This window comes from Oculina patagonica, chromosome 1 (genome assembly GCF_052425735.1).
Source record: "Oculina patagonica isolate OP01 chromosome 1, crgOcupat, whole genome shotgun sequence".
In the NCBI taxonomy this organism is placed as follows: domain Eukaryota; kingdom Metazoa; phylum Cnidaria; class Anthozoa; order Scleractinia; family Oculinidae; genus Oculina; species Oculina patagonica.
In genome coordinates, this window is record NC_135758.1 from 39,549,447 (window position 1) to 39,571,536 (window position 22,090).

At 39.8% G+C, this 22,090-nt stretch overlaps 1 protein-coding gene across 2 annotated transcripts; it reads left to right on the plus strand.

Annotated features, from left to right (window-relative positions):
• Positions 1–1,614: 1,614 nt before the first annotated feature.
• On the plus strand, positions 1,615–20,273 carry LOC144630176 (uncharacterized). 2 transcript variants are annotated; one of them, XM_078488484.1, is made up of 19 exons: positions 1,615–1,815; positions 3,380–3,448; positions 4,986–5,204; positions 6,078–6,189; positions 6,805–6,989; positions 7,917–8,164; positions 8,296–8,692; positions 8,919–9,037; positions 9,589–9,733; positions 9,888–10,244; positions 11,063–11,262; positions 11,486–11,687; positions 12,145–12,879; positions 12,994–13,011; positions 16,510–16,839; positions 17,189–17,355; positions 18,055–18,631; positions 18,919–19,093; positions 19,973–20,273. In XM_078488484.1, coding segments are annotated over exons 1-19 (4,341 nt in total). In that variant the 5' UTR covers positions 1,615–1,730; the 3' UTR covers positions 19,974–20,273. The 2 variants fall into 2 exon arrangements, with proteins under 2 accessions (XP_078344610.1, XP_078344603.1); XM_078488477.1 differs by lacking the exon at positions 19,973–20,273 and having other exon boundaries at positions 18,919–19,097.
• The last annotated feature ends 1,817 nt before the right edge of the window (positions 20,274–22,090 follow it).

Sequence of the window (22,090 nt, forward strand, 5' to 3'; positions counted from 1 at the left end):
GCACTCCCACCTCCTCCCTCGCCAGAAGGAATATTGCTAAAACATTTCATAGCTGTTTTAAAGTCATTTAGAAATCATATTTCAACCGAACACTAAACCAACCTCGCTCCCAGGTCTCCCTTCTTCCCATCTCCTAGAGTGGGAGAGAGAGAGCTCTTTCTCGCTCCAGGGGGCGGGAAGATGAAAAACACTGGGAACGAGGTTGGGCACTAAATTTCATTAAGGCCATATTCTGGAGAAGTTACCAACCCCATCTCCTTTAGCCCCCCTCTCTTTGAAACTTTTAACTACGTTTTCTCGGCTAGTTTTGACACAAACAAGGTGTTGTTTCTCGAGTTGACTGTTGTCTACTAGCAGTCCTTCGTATACCGTAGAATTCCGGTTATAAGCCCTGGGCTTATACAACTTCGTAAGGGTTTTTGGGTGGGCTTATAAGCGGAGGGGCTTATATTCGGGAGGGCTTATAAGCGGAAGAAAAAAAACGTTTCGAAACGAGCCTCGGGAGTGTTGATCGAAATACGTTTTCAAATTAAAAACGCACAAAAAAGCATCATTTAGCCCTGTTCAGTACTGTCATCCGGTAGAGGGGGGTTTATATCCGGGGGGCTTATATCCGGGGGGGCTTATAACCGGATGTATTTTTTTGTTTCCAGGTTGATGGGCCTATAACCGGGGGGGCTTATAACCGGAATTTTAAGGTAACGGGAAAACCTCAGAGCCGGTCCGCAAGCATTTCCGCGAAAGTACAATACAGCCTAACCATAATGTTGCTGACGGCTAACTATTCGTCTGGGTTATTTAGCATTTGGTTTCCTAGAAGCGCCCCAATATTAATTAGCAATTAGACTACGAGAACGAGTTTTCTGTGAGGGAATGGACAGCGAGGCGCAACCAAGTTGATTGCAGCTCATAGAAGACATGGGGGGAGCAGATTGATTGTTTTAGTAGACACTCTGAAGGATTGCAGTTAAAAATTTTCCTTTTTTTAAAGAAATAAATCGAGGATTATTTTCTCCTTTTTAAGTGCGAGCGTGTTTTTAAGAACACTAAAACTTAAAAAAAAATCAATTAAAACTGAAATCGTGACTGTTTTGCTATTATTTCGTAGATATAAAGAATAGCACCTCAGATGCGAGAAAACCATCTTGACAATGGTCGGCGCAAGTTGAACCTGCAGCTGGTGGGAGAATATCGATAAGAGATTTAAAAATGCGATTCAGCCAGTGTCGAATTTCCTTAATTTCTATCAAATGCTAAATTTAAATTCGCTCGACTTCAAGTTCTTCAGGTGGATAATGCTACACCAGGCTTCACAGGCTCAACATATATGTTTGCCTGTTGCACGCACGCATTTTTAACCGTGATGCTGTAATATATTGGTGTACCGTGTAGCTTACCTCTTAATTTTAGCAAAATATCGACTAAGGCTTAGTGCAGTGAGAAGTGCAATTTTAAACTCGAAACGTTAAAACGAAAAAAAGCAACTTAAAGGATCTGTGTTTAGTAACACGTCAAAGCCATCTCAATTTCACTTGTTGATATTTGTATTACATCATGACATGGTTCAATAAGCATCACCGAGCCAACCTTAGCAGGTGGCGCAGAGCACTACATACGTGCCAACGCCAGAATTGAGCAGAAATATCCCAATAGTTTTTGGCCAAAAAAAACGCAATCATTATAGGATATCAGCCGCTACGAAAGTGATTCTAATGTTATGAACATGCAGTATGAGAAGCGTACATTGGTTCCTCTGTTTCGGTTTTTTTCTGTTCGAGTTTCATGGGTTCTGTTTCACGGCGAAGAAGCATAAAGGTAAGCCGCACTTCAGTTGTTGACTTCTTGTCATTAATTACTTGTGCCTGGCTAACGTTTTGACCTGCAAACGCTGAGACAGTTATTTAATAGCTATGCTAACCGTTGGCAACGGGAATTGATGTTTATGACAATTTCTGGTCTACTTATCGTTTCTTAGTTAGTCAAGAACCCCTCGGTTGTGATTTAAGTCAATTACCTCTCATCTGAGTTTACTTACCGTAACGACAACCAGCCCGTAGAAAAACCTGGCAGGCTTTAAAACATATTCATTGACTTATGAGTGTTTTGTCTAGAGACTCATCGACTTAATCGAATCATTTCTTATTCTTATGAAATATAATTAGTTTTTTAAGAGATTGTCCTAAGTCATGACGGCCCAGGCATGAAGGGCGTCTCAGTTTTTCTGTTACTATACAGCTGGTCTTTAACACCTAAAGTAATTTAGTTGCCATTTTGTCGATTTTTGGTAAAAGAAGCCCCTAGCCGAAATAACTTTACATCAGAGAAAAAAGCCACTTTGGTTCCCTTTAGAGTAAGAGATCTACTTGTAGAAAAATAAACAAAAGACATAACAGTCAATCCAAAAACAGGGTGACCAAAATAAAATAAATGCCAGTGTCAAGTGTTTAAGCAACACTTTACGACACAACCTTCAACCTACAATAGTTACATCGAACTTGAAATTCATTGTGTACTGCTCTATAGTTGTTAGGTCGATTTGTGCTCTTAATTTTTCGAGACGGCACTCTAAGAACTTAAAACGAACCTACATCACGCTACCTGTAACTGACAATCAAATTATAAATATGATCTGTTGTGTCTACCACGCCTCTTACAAAGACATAAAACAGCACCAGCGTAATGATAGGAATATTTTTGTGCCAAGGAAAACCAATGCGACGAACTTATGCGGGAATAATCCCCGTGTTGTGAAACCACCGGCAGTTCTAATTAGTTTTTTTTAAACCGAGAAAGTGGTATGTATGAGAGAATCTTGATCAAGGTCGTTAGTAGAGACCAAATGCAGTAAGGTCTGTACTCACGACCGAGGTCAAAGTAATGGTACCAACCAAGCCGTGAGGGCCATACGGAGAAGAAAGGTTTGAACAAAAAAGGTTGGGCTCCCTAGCAGTTATGCTGTAAATCCCTCTAGCCTATTTCATCGACTGAAAGACTTCTTACAGGCCTTTATGACACTTTAAGTCTTAGGTTAAGTGCGTTTTGATTATTAGGGTGCAAAAACGTCTTTATTTCGTTTCCAGCTGCTGTTTTTGAAAGTTTGTTCTTTCCCTTCACTTTAAGCATTTTTAGCAGAAAAAGGCCAATGACTTTCTTTGTTGTTTGTAACTTATTCGCGGCAAATGTAACAGCTAGACCAGCCTAGATGAAAACAAAACTAGACCGTGGTCAATACGACTCAAATTTGTGAATTAGTAGTTCCTAGGCCATGTGAGACACATACTGACATGTGAAAAAGCAGAATTGGAAAGCCAATCAGAATAGGAAAATGATGAAGCGAGAGCCTTTTTCTTGAAATATCATTTGATTTATATTCTTACAGGGAAGGAAGAGAGCTATGTTCACTCCACCGTAAGAGAGGAAATTCCAAAAAAGAGAACAGCTGTGCATGGTTTGTATATGCATCATAAATTTTTGCATTTTAATAATAATAATAATAATAATAATGGTTTATAAACAGTATATAAACCATACTACATGGCTCTTTACCTGTTAATACTAACTAAATATAGAAAAATTATAATTTGATATAGAAGACAAAAAGAAAAAATTCCTATAGCTAAAATATTACAATTAATATAAAAGACAAACATTTCTATAGCTAACATAAAAAAAATGTATTACAATTTGATATAAAAGACAAAAAGTAAATTCCTAAAGCTAAAAACTTACAAATAATATAAAAAAACAAAATAAAAGCTACTATTGGTCGCATCTTGACCTAAGAAAGTGCGTTCTGACTCCCCTGCAGAAAATTTTGAAGTCGCTACAAGTTCTCATTTATGTTGTTACATGTAGCATATGTTTAAAGGGGCAGTATAAAATAAAAAAAAAATAAATAAATGTTGTTTATAGTGATCATGCACTTAGCTTCATATCTCTAGAGAGATAGCTACTTTACAGGCATGCCACTGAAACAGAAGAAACAAATAGTTTTAAATAAACATAACAAGGTTAAAAATCCCAACTGACAGGAGGCAGACCAGCTGGCTATATACAAAGCGTTGCCGAGGATTTGAACTCGGGACAACCGAAAAACAAATCCAACTAGTGGCAAGGGCTGTCTTGACTGGGGACCTCCGGATTACAACACCAGGCCCTAAACCACTCGGCCACGCTTGCCTACACTCCAGTATCATGGGGGTTTGATGCATTAATTTTGTGGCCATAAAACGGAGTTAAAATTATGACTTAATAGCTGCGCACATTAACAAGAACATCAAGGTGAAGATATTCACTGAATCATTCAAAGGAGAGAAAAATGTAATGAGTTTTTACCGATTTATCCAAGACACATGGGTAGAGTTTGAAAACGTCTGCCAGACGATTTTTCATTGAAATCTCATGCCTGTATAACTCATGATAATACCTCTTTTGTTACTTTAGTGGACTGTTATAGTCATTTGTAACAAAGCTAGACCATTATATTTAAGGTTTCCATTAATGTAAATATTTCTTTTGACTTTTGACTTTTCGAAGTGATGCTCATGATGCTGCCTAAAAGAACTTATCAGTTGTCACGAAGATAGTAAAATGTAATACATCATGACGAAGAAAGATGCTTCTAGGACACAGTAGACAATTTTGAAGTCCAAGTTCTCCTCTATGGCGCGCTCCTGCAGGGAATCATGGTAGTTGTATTTATCAAACAATGCGCGAGACTTAGAACGATGAATACAACTACCGTGATTCCCTGCAGGCGCGCGCCGTGGAGTATAGGGAGAGGGAGTCGGCCATTATCAAAATTGCGCAGGGATCGCTTTCAAAAGCGCTTGATGAACTTTGACGGTTATCTCGGAGTCGGGTCATTTAAGGCGACGTGCTTATTCAACAAAATTCAAAAATCGTTCAAAACTGGCCCCAGATTGCATCCGACCAATTATGCCATTTACGCTACCCTTTGTATTGCTTCAATTCATAATATGTAGAGGTCAAGAGGCAAAAGGGAGCCGTTCTAGAGAGATGGGACGGAATCGACGGTTATTTGGTCCGGAAACTTTTGGAGGATCCTCGTTTTCCCGATATGCCAACATATCTTTCTTACACATCCACATTCAGCGAGCCAATCGACTGGGGAAACAATTACGGATCACGAATCAGAGGTTACTTTGTGCCGGAACAAAGCGGACCTCATGTTTTCTTCATAGGTGAGTAAAGGAGGGATGAATAGTTTAGTAACTATGTTTGTACGTTGGATTTAGGATCGAGACGTCCGCGCTTAAGGACTGACCTGGGTCCTTGTAATCCAAAAACGGCTTGTTCACTCAGCACTTGGTCCTTGAAAAGTGTAAAGGAGCTAGGATGTTGAAAACTTGATCAACTTTCTTACAGGTTGCTCGGTTCGAGTAGCCGCACTGCAATACACATGACGCATATCGGGATGTTTCTCGGCAAGCAATTTCGAGATATATTCTTTTCCTGCAAGGGAAAACATACCCCCTATGGATAACTTGCTTAAGTCTATTTAAAACGCTCGGTTGGTTGTTCTTTTCCAAAATGTTTTTAACCATTTTTAACGTTGTGAATAGTTATTTTAATCTAATTGCCACATTTAATTATTTTTTAGCCAAAACAGAGGGTCTGGCACCTACTTCCTGATAAAAGATTTATTCAGATACCACTTACAATTAACCCTTATTATTTTTCGCAGTTAGAAATTACATTTACATAGCAGCTTATTTGTGTTGTTTTAAGAAACGAAAGAGAGAAATATGACAGTATACAAATGGCAATTTCCAGTTAGAGTGTTTTTATTTAAACCAAGAAAAAACTCTTAACGATAAGTGTTAAAAAGTCAAAACAAAACAAATGTCTAATAGTTATATTTGTGTAGTAACTATTTCGAGGGTTCTGTAAAGCCATTGAAATTATTGTTCAAATTTTAAATTAAATAACAATTTTTTAACGTTGCACAATTTTAACGAACCATGGTATTCTGACTAGTGATTGGCACATAGAGCAAATGTGATTCTCCTTTATCTATACATATATTGATTTATTAATCCATTCATTTATTTCAGAAAGTGACAATCAAGGTCAGCTGTTCCTCAGTATAACAGATAACCCGGATGAAAAGATATTGATATGCTGGGTTGGCAAAGATCACGAATCTCTACCCATGCAGTTCAGAAAGTAAGAACACTTAGCTGCCCTGGTCTAACTATCCTACAATCTTCATTATATCTTAATTATAATAATGTTCCTACTTCAAGGGGGTACAAACTTTGACTGTCAATTGGATAACTTTTTAAGCTGGTTTATCTTAATCGCTTGGCTACAATCATTGACAAAAGTGTTGACACATTGTCAATTTAGGCCCCATTTTATTGTTATATGGACCAATTTTATCCTTTTGCCCCACCTTTCCAACCCCCCCCCCTTTCCCCCTATCAATGTTGTAGTTTGTTTCTAGGAGTCCTTTGCTACCATGCATTTTACAACATTGGATGGGGGGAGAGGGGGTATTTTAGCAGACAGTCGTGAAATTTAAAAACTAGTGGTAAATTTGTCATAAAAACCGCGGAGCAAAGTCAATGTGTCAACTACTTTTGTAAAAGATCGTAGATATGAAACGGCAAACTTCCAACTATTTGTTCAAGAAATCGAGGAAACAACATCAGGTTAAGATAACATAGGCTGACCCTATCTAATTGCTATTGAGCCACAATGGTATATTAGTTTGGAGAGCACATTAACACCTGAAAGGCTTCGTTTAATAGATAATGTTAAATTTGCATATTCTTTTAGGTATCCTGAGCAAGAATCGTATCCAATAAACTTAAAAAAGGGCTCGTATTACTACATTGAAGCCCTTCATAAGGACCAGTATGGGAACGATTCCTTGGCGGTAGCTGTTAAAACGCCTGATAAGAAGTTCCACGCACCAATACCTTCTCAGTATTTGTGGACAATGGCACCTCCTAAGCCTCAGGGTATGTTATTCAAATCAAATGTAAGACGGACGCAATCTCAGTAAGCAGAGTTCTTTGTCTGTAAATGTGAAGTCGTACAAATCCGGAAAAACAAAAAAAAGAGAGAGCGGGGGCGGTAGGATAGACAAACAGACAGGCGGGCAGTTAGGTGAACAGACAGGCATTTTGTTTCTTATCAACTGGGAGTCGAGGTGAAAAATAAAGGTGAACTAAACTACTAGAAACTAAGACAGACAGACAGGAGGGAGGGCGGGCGATCAGGCAGGCACACAAAGCGACAGGCAGACAACGAACGCAATGTCTTAAGCAGAACTCTTTGTCTGTAAATGTGAAGTCATACTACTCCGGAAAAACAAAGAGAGAGAGCGGGCGGTAGGATGGGCAAACAGACAGGCATTTGGTTTCTTATCAACTGGGAAGTGACTAAAACTAAGACAGACAGACAGACAGACAGACAGACAGACAGAGGGCGGGCGGGCGGGCCGGTGGGCGGGCGGTCAGGCAGGCGCACAAAGCGAAAGACAGAAAACGAACGCAATCTCTTAACCAGAATTCTTTGTTTGTAAATGTGATCATACTACTCCAGAAAAACAAAGTTAATTGAAAAGAAATGCTTGTCGGGTTACTCGACGTGCGTTTTTAGCATGGCACTCCTAGAATTTTACTCTTGCCTATAAAAGGTCATAAAACACAAGGCACCGTTGTCTTAGACAAATTACACTTTATATTAGAAGTATCGGTACCATGCCAAATGGCTAAGTGTTTAATTCAAGATAGGTAAGACATGTGCAAAGTCTAGACGGTGTTCTGTTCAGATGAGCCAACTCGTAAACGGGCGACGCAATACAAATTCTAAATCAATTATAAACAGGAAAAAATAATTATATTCCAACGATCAATTATACTTGTAATTATTCTTTGTTTTAGCTAACGAAAGTGCTCCTTCTATGTACCTCGTGAGGGTAGCAGCTCAAGCAGGAGCCAGGGCAGGTGCCAGCCTTGGCGTTAATGAAGCCTCTAAGAGTGGTGCGAGGGCGGGTGCATTAGCAGGTGCTGCAGCGGGACAGAAAGCTGGCGCTGAGGCCGGAGCAGAAGCAGCAGCTGAGGCAGCAACTGAAGTAGCCACCAAGACACTGAAGGAAGCCTTGGCTAAAATGGGCGCTTTGAGTAAACCAGTGGGTATACATGTCCGCGAAATTTTCTTCATTTCAGACAGTACTGGAAATGGCGTGTTCTAATACTGTTCCGTCCTGTTATTTTTATTAACAGTTAATTTTATAACATTATGCTTTGTTGCCTTTTTCAGACTTTCAACATATATACAGGAAATGGAAGTGTTATACCAATGCAGCCAGGAGCAACGTCTCAAAATGCCACCTCTGGGTCAAACGAAACAGGGACGACAACAGGTGCCGTGGAAGAAGGTCAAGCAGGTCAAACAGGAGCGACAGGTCAAACAGGGGTCACTCAGACTGGTCAAACGGGGCAAACAGGATCAGAAGCTTCATACAATGTTAGCGTAACAACTGGAGGAAACGTTGGGGTACCAGGAGCACCGGTTGGGGCAGCGCACCCAGGAATTTATCACGGGGCATTTGTATACAATCGAGAAGTCCCCTACTATGTTCCCCCAGCTAACATCAACTCCCATATTGTTGCTAGACATAAAGAGTTTTTGGACACGCGAGGACTAGCAAGAGTTCGTAAGTAGACTGACATATCTTGAAGTTTCTACAATCATAAAAATGCCAAAGCGCATGGTTTCACATGTCTTGTTAACCTTTTTGTTTCCTTCACTAGAGTAACTGCTACTCATAACTGTAACGTAAAACCGTCGTTTTGAAAGCATTGGATGCTTTAAATGTAGGAAATTTTTCTGTCGCCGTTCCCTGTCTTACTATTGAAATGCCTCCTCCCTTGCCTCGATAGTTGTTAATGGCGCTCTGTACGTGGTGCACTCTTTTGATGTTCCCGCTAGTCAAAATCCTATGTACAATCTCTGTTGGCGCATCACCAATGGGAAATTGGAGCTGACTCAGAACTGTCAGGTAAGGCTGCATCCAAAGTGAATACAGCTACGGAAAGGCGAGAACGTTCCCGAATAGTGACGCGCTTTTATCGATTGGACATAGATGTTTTTGTTTAGTAATAGCAGGATATTTTACACACAAGTAAACAGATATACTTTTAAGATTGAATATAAGATATTATAATTGCCTGACCAACCCAGACATTTAACAGGGAGAGATGAAGGAGATGAAGATAAATGAGACAAAGGCTTGCTTTCTGAACGTCATACGCTAAAATCAATATAGGAAAAAATTGATTTCCTCTTTCAATATTAAACAGTTTTCACTTGAGTGTCCACAGTAATTCGCTAAGTGATTGCTTTTAAAACCTCTCGCCACTTTCTCGTCCAAACAAAAGTAAAACCGAGATTAATCACGACTAACTCGCCAACTTTTACCCGTGCACCACGCCGAATAGATGGATTTGATTTGAATCAGTTGATTGGCCAGAGTAATTACTTTGGTTTCAGGTTTTACGACACTCAATTGAAAACTGCCCTATATTAAATTTTTTGGGCAATTTTTTCTAGGCTTTTGCCATCAAGATTCCAGGTTTTGACAAAGGAACCGGAGAACATCAAACTATATCGTTTGAGTCGGTGTGTGCACCCGGTCACTATATTCGGCAAAAGAACTACAGATTCGTTTTGGGGACGAAGGGAGACACAAAGTTTGGTAAGCTCAAAATTATATCATAATATATAAAAAGGTTTACATATTTTCTTCAGTGAAAAAGGTTTAGGTGTCTGTCTTAAATAATTGACATTGCAGATATTTCTTAACCTGTTCTGCCAAAAAAAATAATATTCCACTCTTTTTATATCACTAGATTACGATGCAAGTGCGGCCTTTTTCCAGGTCTTTTCTTTGCCCGGGGCATTTCAGTTTAGCCTCATGAGAAAAGGCTGGTACATTTGCAGAAGTATAAATAAGGACTACCACCAAACGGCGATAGTTACAGACTACAACATGGCATCCGATGAATGGTTAAAGCGTTGTTCGTTCGCCTTAAGACCCCTGGCTGCACATGAAAATCCACTGATGAACTGCTTAGACACGGCTCCACCACCTAAGCTCCCAGGAATTCCCGCAATTAGTCCCACAGTCTCAACACCATCACAAGCAAACAAAACAACACCGACTACTCGCCCTACTACAGTGCCAACTACACCGCACAAAGATGACGGTAAAAATGGGGTTTAAAATTTATGGCTCGTGCGAGCGCGTGTAAGAAACAGAACTCTTAAAATTCGAAAGTCTCATCTCGTAGCGCATTTAACGTTGGTTTAGGGCCAATCCCGATACGTTCTTTAAGGGTTTTGGCTCAAGACTGTATAACATTTATATTATATAACAACAAAGTCGTCAATGGCATATCCAACTGTGCCAACTCTGACGTTATATCGCACGAAAATGACGTCATGATGACTTCACTCTTAATAAAAATCAAAAACTCACTTCAACAGAGCTTATCCTTAGTTAAAAACAACATTTTTCGGTTAAAGAGCCTTGCCAAAGAAACGTCGAATCACTTGACCAAACAAGTAAGAGACCAAAATGTTGCCCAAAAGTAAAGTTTGTCACTTACCGTTTTAATCCTCCTGAGGCGGTAGCAAATAAGAACACATTGTTGCTCATAATGTTTTCTTGGGCGAGCAAATGGGAAAACAGTTGTTGCGGACACAAAATGTTTCTGAGATGACTTAATGAGAAATATCATTTTGTGTCTCGCACGCACATTTTGTGTCCGTAACAAACGTTGCGCGCGGGCAAACTGGCAAACCTTTGTGTCCGCAACATTGTGTCCTCGTTTACCACCAACTTTACGTAACAAAAGTCGAGTACTACGTCCTGGGAGAATGTCGGCCCAAGGTATTGGTACGCCCAGAAAAAGCCGAGGACAATTATTCAAACATGAAAAAAATTAAAGCTATACTTTTATTTACTGAAATGAATACTGAGAGATCGAGTAATTTACTTTATTCACCATCTGTCTTTATTCAGGTCCCTGTCTCAACTTCACCTTTTGGAACACTGCTGGAGTGCCTTTTATTCTCTATACCAGTCTTAAACCAGATGGTTATTTAGTCACAGGACCTAAGTTACATCTTCATTACGTTATTCGCGACGGTCAGGTCATAGGTTTGAAACAAATTCCACACAAGAGAGGACGACGAGGAAACGATGTGGAGGTTCTATCTGAGGTAAACTCGCAAATTTTTGTTTATCCGTGTTTATTGTTGAGAATTGCAACTAAAAGGTACAACGTAATTTAGATTTCGCATTTCTGTTGTGTTTTTAACAGATAGGACGGAAAGCATTTTTTATAAAATTGAGCCACCTTTGAAGATCTTTGAAAGGTGGCCCAATAATGACAATAAAAGAAAAGCTGAGAAACTTTTTTTTCTGGTATTGCTTGATTTACAGGTAATGGATGAATTAAGCGACAGTCAGCAGGTGTTTCTGGATAGGCCTAAGATAGCAGCCAGACAGATAGTAACGTTCTGGGCAAAAGATCCCAGCGGGAAGCGTGAAATTCTTCTGGACGGGAAGAAGAAGGTGTACGCTATTCCTGGCCTTCACTGTTGGCACTATGTACAAGTGACAGTCACATCAAGACCAAAACCTAGTATGTACAAACTCTATAACATTAGATATAGTGCAAAGTGTACGATACCTTGGAGGACGACAGCAATACATGGATTAGAGGAATGGAACTACAACCAGTTTCAAATTGTTGAGACACTTTCCCAGAAAATGACATTCTCAACCAAGAATGTCTAACCTCTTTTCAAAAGAAGTTGTATTACCATGAAATTGCTCTTTCAATATTGTAAAGTACTAGTAAGCAATTAATAGTTCGAAGTTATCAACCCATCTGCAAAAAAACTAGGAACAATTATTCAAAAAGAAGGCAACAGAGATGTTTAACATGGGATTACCAAGGTAATGGTGAAACAAAGCAACATCCAGTTGCAAAGGATCAAGCAAGTTACTCCTAGAAGTATAGTTAGATCTTAAAATTGGTTACTTAGTGAGCCTTTTCTACTATTCACTGTTGTTCTATTTTTTATTACACATTCCAGGTCCTTCAACGACGAAACCAACAACGATACCAACAACACTGAGACCATCACCACCTCCTCCATCATCAACCCTACCTCCAGCTCCGCCATCTATGCCAATCACATCTGCTCCCCCACCTCCTCCCCCCACGAAGAAAACGCCACATATACATATCCACTTCCACACGCATCCTGCACGCTTTCCGCCACCCACAAAACCAACTTACGCACCGCCACCCCCGCCACCAGCAACACCGGAACCATCTCCTCCATCTATAAAGCCAACAAAACCACCGCCACCCCCTTCTCCACCTCCGCCAACCTCGCCACCCCCTACTGTTAAAGTGACTCTTCCGCCATGCAAGCCTCCAGTTACAGGGGTAACTCTTCCAACACTTCGTCCATGCTTACCAACGAACCCACCTGTCACAAAACCCCCAAGTACAACTCTTCCACCCTGTTCACCATCTCCTGGTCCCCTGCCTCCTGGCGCTCCCCCATGCAAGCCTATACCTGGTCCTCCCGTACTTCCCCCTTGTTCCCCTGAATCTCCACCTCCGTGTGCCCCTCTTCCTGTCCCACCCCCTAGTCCTCCCCCAGTTTCCCAGCCGTCATGCTCACCATCTGGAATCCCTCAAACACCTGGAACACCACCTCCATGCGTATCGCCGCCCTCACCTCCAGACACACCTCCGCCGGTTTTGTCCGTTACCTTACCAACACTTCCTCCAATAACTACGCTCCCTCCAGTTTCTGGTGAGTGTCACTTTATTCTCGCATTGAAATTTAAACTCGTGTGTTATTGCAAGGAGCATGTCTGTTAAAACGTTAAACTGTTGTCAAATTCTGATGATTTTGTGTTGATTTCAGGGTCATTGATAATTCAAGGTAAGCTCATTTCATTTAAGAGTGTATCCATAAGAGGACCAGGCAACATGATACAGCTCATATCACCGATTTCGCCCAAACTTAGCATAAATGTTGGGTATGGTGAGCTATTCACTGTGACAAAACATCAACTCAAAATATTTTATTCCCTTCAAGTTATGGCACCTTTTGCAAAAATGGCCATTTTTCACTAATTTATGCATATTTAATTAGCTGACTTTGATTGACCAGTTCCACAAGAAAAAAAAGACTTCTGAAAATAAATTTCACTGCATTATATTCTGTGGTTATTAGGCTTTAAGTACAATAATTCACTTCAACCGTCTGATTTGATTTCTTCTCCTCAAACGGTCTTTTGGAAGGTACACATTTCGTACTGTTGGAAATAGCCTTTAACTAGTGCCCATTATCTCCCATGAGCAACAACTTATATACATTATTCTTACATGGGTAATGAAATCCATCATTAAACTTCACAAAAATGCCACAAAATGTCTGGGGACTTCAATATTCTATTAGTATTGAGGAACTAAACACACGTGACTTAACCATTTCTTGCTATTTCATCAAAATTCACCGAAACACAGAAGCCATTTATTTGCCTCAATTTGGCACAAAATTGGTACGAAATAGCTAATCAAGCATAAATTTATAGATAAAAATCAAAATATTGGCGAAGAAAAGGCAGTTAGGGCATTTTTCGGAGCGTTTTCAGAGCCATATAATTCGGCAATGTTGTGATAGTAAATGTAAAAATAGCAGCGAAAAATTTTCTTCAAAAGCTCGCTCAATTCAACATTAGGCACATCAAAGCTAAGAAACAAGAAAGTAATACTACATACATGTCACTTATCGACACACAGATGCTTCTTTTGAAGAATTTGTTCTTCCTCGCTGCACTTCGATCCTTCGATCGATCTCAAGACAGTACTGTTGCTTTGAGGCGCGAGAACTTAGCCAATACATCGTGGTTCATTCTTCGTGAAAGGTGTAAACAGGTTGTCAATAAAGTCATTCAAAGAGCTGTTTAAAGTTCACGTAAGGACACTTGTCTCAGCCAGTTTGAATTAAATAAATTAACTGGAAAATAAACAGCCGCCATGTTGTATTTGTACTTTGAGCCTGCCGTTTCAGTCAGCGGTAAAGCCGACAGGGCAAGTAGTAGTGTAGTCATCATATAGTTGTTTTACTAAATCCTATATAGGGATGTTCAAGAGGGGATACATAGCCTAGCCCTACACAGCTATACACGCCTATACATAGCCCAACACAGCTGTACACAGCTATACACACGCGTGTTCATTTGCTTTTCCTCCGCAAATGTTTGTTTTCGTCGGAATAAGTAGCGGATGATGTTATCTACCCTCTGAACAACCGGGGCTTGATCTTAGCCTTATAAGCAGTGTGCGTTTCTTGTAAAAGTGAGAATTTTTTTCAACTTCTCCATTGAATTTTTTTGATAAATAGTTGAAGAGAAATACACTGGATGCAGTTAATGTATGCGATGCAATCGGTTTTGATGCTCTGAAATTGAGCTCTGAAATGTCGGAAACCATTAAATAATCAGAGCAAGTTTTTCCATCTTATATCAGGTTAAAACTAGTATGTTTATTGTTTTTTTGTTTTTCTGTCTTTTTTGGGAGGTGGAAGAGGGGATGAATATGGACATTCGAAGAAATGGCGGTCAGGTTGTCAGCCTGGCCTGTGTACATCTATTCCTTCTGTTCAAATCGTCTATATTATATTACACTTTGGCAGCTAGGACACTGAATTTGTACCCACTCTCTTTTTCGGGATCCCACAAAGTTCTCCATCTGTCCATTTACCGATAAACGTCATTTCTGCAGTTTTATTCATTTGTTTTAGAAAAGGGCTTTTTATGGGGACAAATTTTTCCTCCTGAATGCCGACATTGCAAGTGACGAAGTGCGGCTTCAAATGATAATTTTCTTCATCACCGACTCAGTTTAAGTGGCTATGTGAGTTACAAAGACGCGAATGCAGACTTTTGTAGAGAGCTTAAACCCCACATTAAAACTAAACAAATTTATTGCAAGACTAGGACTACGCAAAACGGCAAAACTTATCTTCGAGGTCAACGCGAGGGAAACCCGTTTTATTCTTTCTCTCTCTACATTCACACCTTTATAGATATATGTATATATTTGCTGCGCCATATAGACTGCGTCGCTAAAGGCAGTTCGTACGTGAATACTTTATTCAGTTCAGCACAGACGCTCCCCCAACTAAAGCACTTGCGCAAGAAACGATTACAAAACCTACCTCGCTATCCACCGTATAGTGATTTATCCCGTGGTAAACGTTATTCTCCAATTTTGCTGAGTTATTCATTTTTTCCCATTTATGCCCCGGGGGTAGGGGAATTGGTCAAAAAATGTAATGTTATGCGCGGTATTATCACTATCCGCCAGGAGAGGGAATGAACAAGCAATAAAAAAATCAAATTCGGAAAGAAATGGAATTGACATTTTGATTTATTTAACTTTAGCGTCTTTATGCTAAAAATAATGTTTTGTTCCAAAATGACGCAATGGCGGTATAACTGCTCCGACGTTTCGGCAATACTGCCTTCTTCAGGGTCAGGTCACCCCCAAAAAGGAGTATGCCGAGAGGGAGCAGTTATACCGCCATTACAATGGAACATAAACAATATTTGATTGACGAGAAGAAAGTTGTCCAGGTCTCGGGAGGAAGCACGCTCTAAAAATGGTAGCACCTAGAGTTTTCAGCATACGGTAATAGTAGCGGAGAAAGATTAGCAGAAATGCGGAGGAAAGAGTGTCACGGTAGGAGTGATGCGTGAACAGCCGCACCGGGGCAAGGGGCATTTATTACAGATCCCTTTCCCAAAGGAGAGAGTTGCGCGCCAAAAAAGATAAACGGGAAGAGAGAAGAAATCAAAAGAAAGGGTCGAAGTGGATTATTAGTTTTTTTTTTTTTTTTATGTGCTAAATTGAAGAGCGAGTGAAATCGCGTATTTTATCCGAATGCGCTCGAAATGTTACTCTGATTATAGGCGAAGAGATGTGGTAAAATTATAGTTAATAATAAGAATCCCAGATGTGAATTAGATGGTAACAGTAAGAATAAGTTATAAGTTGTTGTAGGGAGATAATGGGCATAGTTAAAGGCAAAAGTAAAATGTACCCAAAGAGAGGAGAAGAAGATAGTAATTAAAAAAAGAATTTGAGAGTAGTATAAGATAAGAAAAAGGCCTTTGAAGGTGCAAAGAAGGGAAAAAATTTTGAGTTGAGTTTTGCCACAGTAAATAGCTCACCACCAACTGCTATTTGGGGAGATGGTATATGAGCTGTATCACCTGTTGCATGGTTCTGCCCTGTTCTCTCACGGGCACACTCTTAATTATTTTTATGATATTCTTGCAATTTTTAAGTGAACACAATATCATCTGATCTACATGTAGCTCAAAGTGTAATATTAAAAACAAAACTGTTTCTCGTGCATCTGAACATGCAGGTTGCATGCCCACTCATGGAGGGACCTCAAAGGGCGCCTGTTGTATGTTCCCATTCACCTTTCAAGGAAACCCGCAGCACCGCTGTACAAGAGCCGAGCGAGGCTACCGTTGGTGCTCAACCACGGGTAATTATGACGCCGATAAGCAGTGGGGGTTTTGTGCAACCTGCTTTTTGTGTTATGGTGGCAATTCGAATGGAAACTGCTGTCATTTTCCTTTTGTCTATGGTGGAAAAATGTACACGACTTGCACCACTCAAGACGAAACCAGGCCATGGTGTGCTACTACTTACAATTATGACGTAGACAAGCAGTGGGGCTACTGTGGAGGTAAAAAGAAAACATCTTTAACTTAACTTGCTGAAAAAGTTTTGCTTTTCAAATATGGATTAAAAGTTCAGAAATTATTGTTACATTGGAATTGCCATCAACTACGATTCGTCAAAAAAGGGGGCAACAGGGATGGCGCAGTGAAGAAACACTCGCCTCCTATTAAAGTGGCTCATGTTATATGTGGGTTGAGTTTGTTGTTGGTTCTCGTTCTTGCTTCGACAATTTTTCCACATTTTCCCGGCTTTCCTTCCTCAACAAAAACCAATAAGAATCGCCATTTCTCGAATGTACCATATTCTTTATTTATTTTATGTACTTAAAATCATCTCTTTTCATTGGTCGAAAGGTGACGCCCCTGGCTCTGTGCCTCAGGCCAAGATTTCCTATGCGCCGTGTCCCTCTGATTGTGACGGTAAGTGTGTCGACACTTGCCCTGACTACTGCTGTGTGAAGGGCAAAACAAGCGAGACAACAAAGCAAAGCCAACCTGCTGTAGCACCTCAGCCAATTCAGGTAATAATTGTAGTGTTACTCAAAGCTTAAATTGTTTCATTTTGTGACATATTGAAGCATATTAAACAACTGATCCAATTCACTAAAATTGTATTCATGATTATGTATGATTAACAATTAAAACTATGAGTCCGAGTTTTGTATGAGCAAATATATGGTCAACAAGATGCAGCCGTGTTGACCATTGCTCAGTATAGAAAACATAGGCAGACACTATTAAAGATAGAAGTTCAATACCTAATAATTAAATGATACGCGTAGGCATTTTTGAGCCAAAAGTAAGGAATAAAATTCACTTACAATGCAATGCGCAAACGATCTTGTTCTATCAGCAAATAGACAACATTGAATGAATGATTCCTTCGGTTTTTCAATTCACAAATTTCCAATAAAACAGGCTCTATCTACTTATGAGAGTTAGATATTCTGCTGTTTCTGTTAGCACAGTAAAAATGCGTGGCTAGTACGACGGCACTTTGTTTAGGGCAAGTTTAATTGATTTTGGCAGATTTTTGGACTAGTCATCTAGTCTTTTACAAGGCCAGAAGCCAATTAAACAGTAAAAGCCGATTCAACTTGCCCAAAACCAAGTGGCGTCGTACTAGCCGTGCATTTTGAAGTTACTGTCTTATACACCTCGAGTAATTCTAGTACTTCTCTTGCTTCAAGAAAAAAACTCTTACTATTTAATCGTAACAGGTTCAGCAGGTTTCTGCGCCCCAGCAGACATCTCAATCGTGTCCAGCTATCTGCGCCAAGACCTGTGCACCAGACTGTCCCGTTCGCTGTTGTAATTTTCCACTTCCTTCTCCTTACGTACCCAGTCCTCCTCCTGCGCCAACATACTGCCCACAGATTTGCTACAGTTCGTGCGTTAGTTACTGCCCAACAGACTGCTGTACAAGTGCAAAGCGAGGGTTTAACCGTAACACATTATCATACACTGTTAGCCTACCGTGCCCGACGAACTGCTTTCCAAGTTGCCATGGTAACTGCCCACCACAATGCTGCAAGGCAGGGAATAACAGAAATAGGCTTCTGCCACATCCTGCGATGAAGAGCTTAGATGCTGTCAATTACCGCAGGACGCCTGGAGTCAGCAATGTTCCTTTCATGGATTTGCCATCCCCTTCAGCGTCGACTATTATGATCCGTTCAAAGTTACCGTGTCCAGATTTTTGTAAAAAAGAATGCCCGGATACGTGCTCCGAAGACTGTTGTAAAAGACACCAAAAGGGGAACAATGAGGAGCAGCAGCACCATACTGCTTCGCTGGGTAATTTTAATTTAATATTTGAACATCATGCAATAAATGCTATGATGCATCATGCAATAGTGCAACAGTAAGGTAGGAAACAAGAAGAGTCGATGAACGATTTTTTATGGCCTGTAACTTCTTTGACGAGAAGATAGGTACACCACAGGGATGTTGGCATTGTAATCAATGATTTTCTTCGGCCGTGACATTGTTTTTTTACTATGTATTATTCAAGCCATTTTTCCCTTTCCAGTGCAAACACTAACTTCATTTACAGCATGAGCCTATTTTATTTTGTCTTCCAGATTGTAAAGACAGCGTCGCAACAATCGGTGGAAACGCTCGGGGATCCTGTTGTAATTTTCCCTTTATTTACAAGGGGGCAGTTTACTGGAGATGCACCGCTCAAGATGCAGTCAAGAAATGGTGTTCTGTTACTAAAGTGTTTGATCTTGACAAAAGATGGGGCTACTGTACTTGGTGAGCATAATTGATAGACATGAGCTTACAAACGCTCAGTAGTGTAGACTGACTTTGATTGGCTCGAATAACATTGTATGAGTGTCTGTGACTACGTTTATACTCAGCAAAGGTTTCCACATTTCAAAATGAGGGTGCTTAGATTAGTAAGATGTTTGCATACACTACAATAATGAATACGGAAAACTTGTGATTTTATTTGCATATTGCTTCATATCAAAATTTACCCACACTGCAAAATGTTTTGGGTTTGTAGCGTTTAGTTGAACACAAAGTTTCCCGTCTAGACTTAGGATTCAGGGGGTTTTCAAATTCCTTACTCCGGATTAATATTTTGTGTGTAAACAGCAGGCAAAACAAATCTGAAATCAAAACAATTTGTATTGCGTAGAATCTGGCACCTTTTCAGAAGCTTTAGGCTCTGAGTCCCAGACACTCGCGGAGGCACGTTTCCCTTTCGTAAACAGTCAAAGCCATTTTGCGACATTTGCATCTTCTTTACTATCATCGAAAATGCTTTCTACCAAAGAAATGAAAGTCAACGCCCATAATTGAACCCAGAACCTTTGAGATGCTGACATCCACCCTCGCCACGTGCACTGCATCACCAGTCCTTGATTCGTCAAACTCCCGAAAAAAAATTATTAACATTGAGGTGCCTTAGCCTATCACGTCTATAACAGCTGACCCTATCCCTATAATATAATCATCTAAATCAGGCCGCAGAAATGGCATCGATTAACTACCAATGAAAAAAAATCAACAGTTCAATCAGCCCTCCGAAGCCCACATTGTGTCTTTGTATTGCCAGCTGTATTGCTTGCATCCTCAGCACCTCACCTTTAACTGAACGTGCGCCTTTCATTTTTTATTCTTTAGAACACTGTGACGTGAATGTACTTTATTCACCATACTACTGCTGCAGGACAGATTGTGATTGAATGGAGCAATTGCTTCCACCAACACTAAACGAGGAGCGTCTATCGAACAAGATAAAGAGAAACACATACTACCAGGGAACATTTTTGTTATAGCGTGAATGACATATTTTTTATCCAAGATAACTACTAACGGTTGTCATACTGCAAAACCTCACCAAATAGTTAGCATGGTAGTACAAAGTTTGTTATCAAAAGTTTCATAATTGTGTCGTAATTCTTCAGATTATAATAAAACGTTTATTTTTGTAACATGTTGTTTGCCTTACATGTTTCTGAAACTAGCATTATACAGACAGTTATGTGGAACGCCACTTTGTTCTGGTAATAATTATCACGACAGCAATTTTAGCATTGATTTAACTTAACTTATTTACACAAATCTCAAATCTCACTTGCGCGTCTAGATCGAAGTCATCTTAGTCTATAAGGTTCATTTAGTAGACAATTGTAGTACAGTCGCAGATTGAAGCTTAACTGATCGGTAAAAATTGATCATGATAGGAGCATTTTTCTTTTAAATGGGGGTTAAGACAGTACTCTACAAGTGTAAACGAAATCATCTTTCAAGGATGTCATGGAAGTGATGTGGAGGTGTAGGCGACATTTGAACCCATAGGTGTCAAAAAATTTCAAATATACACAAACATATTCAGGAAAATGCAAAAAAATTAAAATGTAATAAAAAGAAGAAAGGGGAACAGCTACCTGTCCAGGACGAACTACCAGTCCTCGTTCTATCACCGTGCCGAAGTTGATCCCTGAGTGTTCGACGAGATTTTATCTCAGTGAGATTAAAATATGTTTGGATGGAAAAAACACAGGAAAACACATGTACAATGAGGCCGTATTTGTTGAGTTGTATCTCCAAGTTAGATGGCTAAGTCGTCGATTATTGCACTTGAGCACTATTTTAGAGTTTAGAATAGCAAGTACCTGTGACTTCAAAGCGATAACATTTGCATTGAACGCCTTTTATTACTTCATTCTCGATAAAATGTAATTAATTTTTTTTTTGAAAGCCGCTCTAAAAAATATATAAAATGTAATGAAATGAGGTAAAGCAACAGCTGCCTCTCCAGGACGAAAGGGAGCCAACCTACTACCAGTCCTCGTTCCATCATCGTGCCGAAGTTGTGTTTAAGCGTGACATGCTTGTAACAATAATTAATGCGTTAGTATTTAGTAAACTATTCTATTGCTCATCCGTGTGGTCCAACAGCTCGGGAAAAAACATCTGCAAATTGCAATTGGTCCAGAACTTTGCCGCCCGCATCATCACAGGTACGAGGAAATTCGACCACATCACGCCAGCATTGAAAGATCTGCGCTGGCTTCCTATTAAACAACACCTCTACCTTCGTGACGCTGTGTTAGCCTTTAAATGTATGACTGGATGCGCGCCTCGCTATCTTAGCGATCAGTTCACCACCCGCAACAAAATCACCAAACGTGCAACCCGGAACTGCCAGCTTTTAAATATTCCCCTTTTTAAATCTGCCTCCGGTCAAAGAACATTTCATTATAGAACAGTGAACATTTGGAACAATCTCACATCGACCTTAAAAACTCTTAAAACAATTTCATCTTCAAAATTAATGGAGGAGTTTTTAACATAGATTAATTAGAAGTAATTCATTTTATCCAAATTTTTATCATTGTAACTTTTTATCATTGTAATGTTTACCATTGTATTTTTTATAATTTTAAAATTGTTATTCATATTGTAATTTATTGTCACTGAAAAGCCCCGTAAGGGGAGTGTCAAATTAAAGTATTGTATTGTATTGTAAGTTGATTCCTCAGTGTTCGACGAGATTTTATCTTAGCGAGTTTAAAATATGTTTGGATGGAGAGAAAAAACACACACACAGGAAAACACACAAGGCTATAATTGTTGAATTGTAGCACCATCTTAGATTCATTGCTAAGTCTTCAATGATTGCACTTGTCTTTAAGCACTATTTTAGCGTTTAGAATAGCAAGTACCTGTGGCTCCAAAGAGATAAGATTTCCATTGAACGCTTTTTCGTACTTCTTTCCCTATAGAATGGATTCA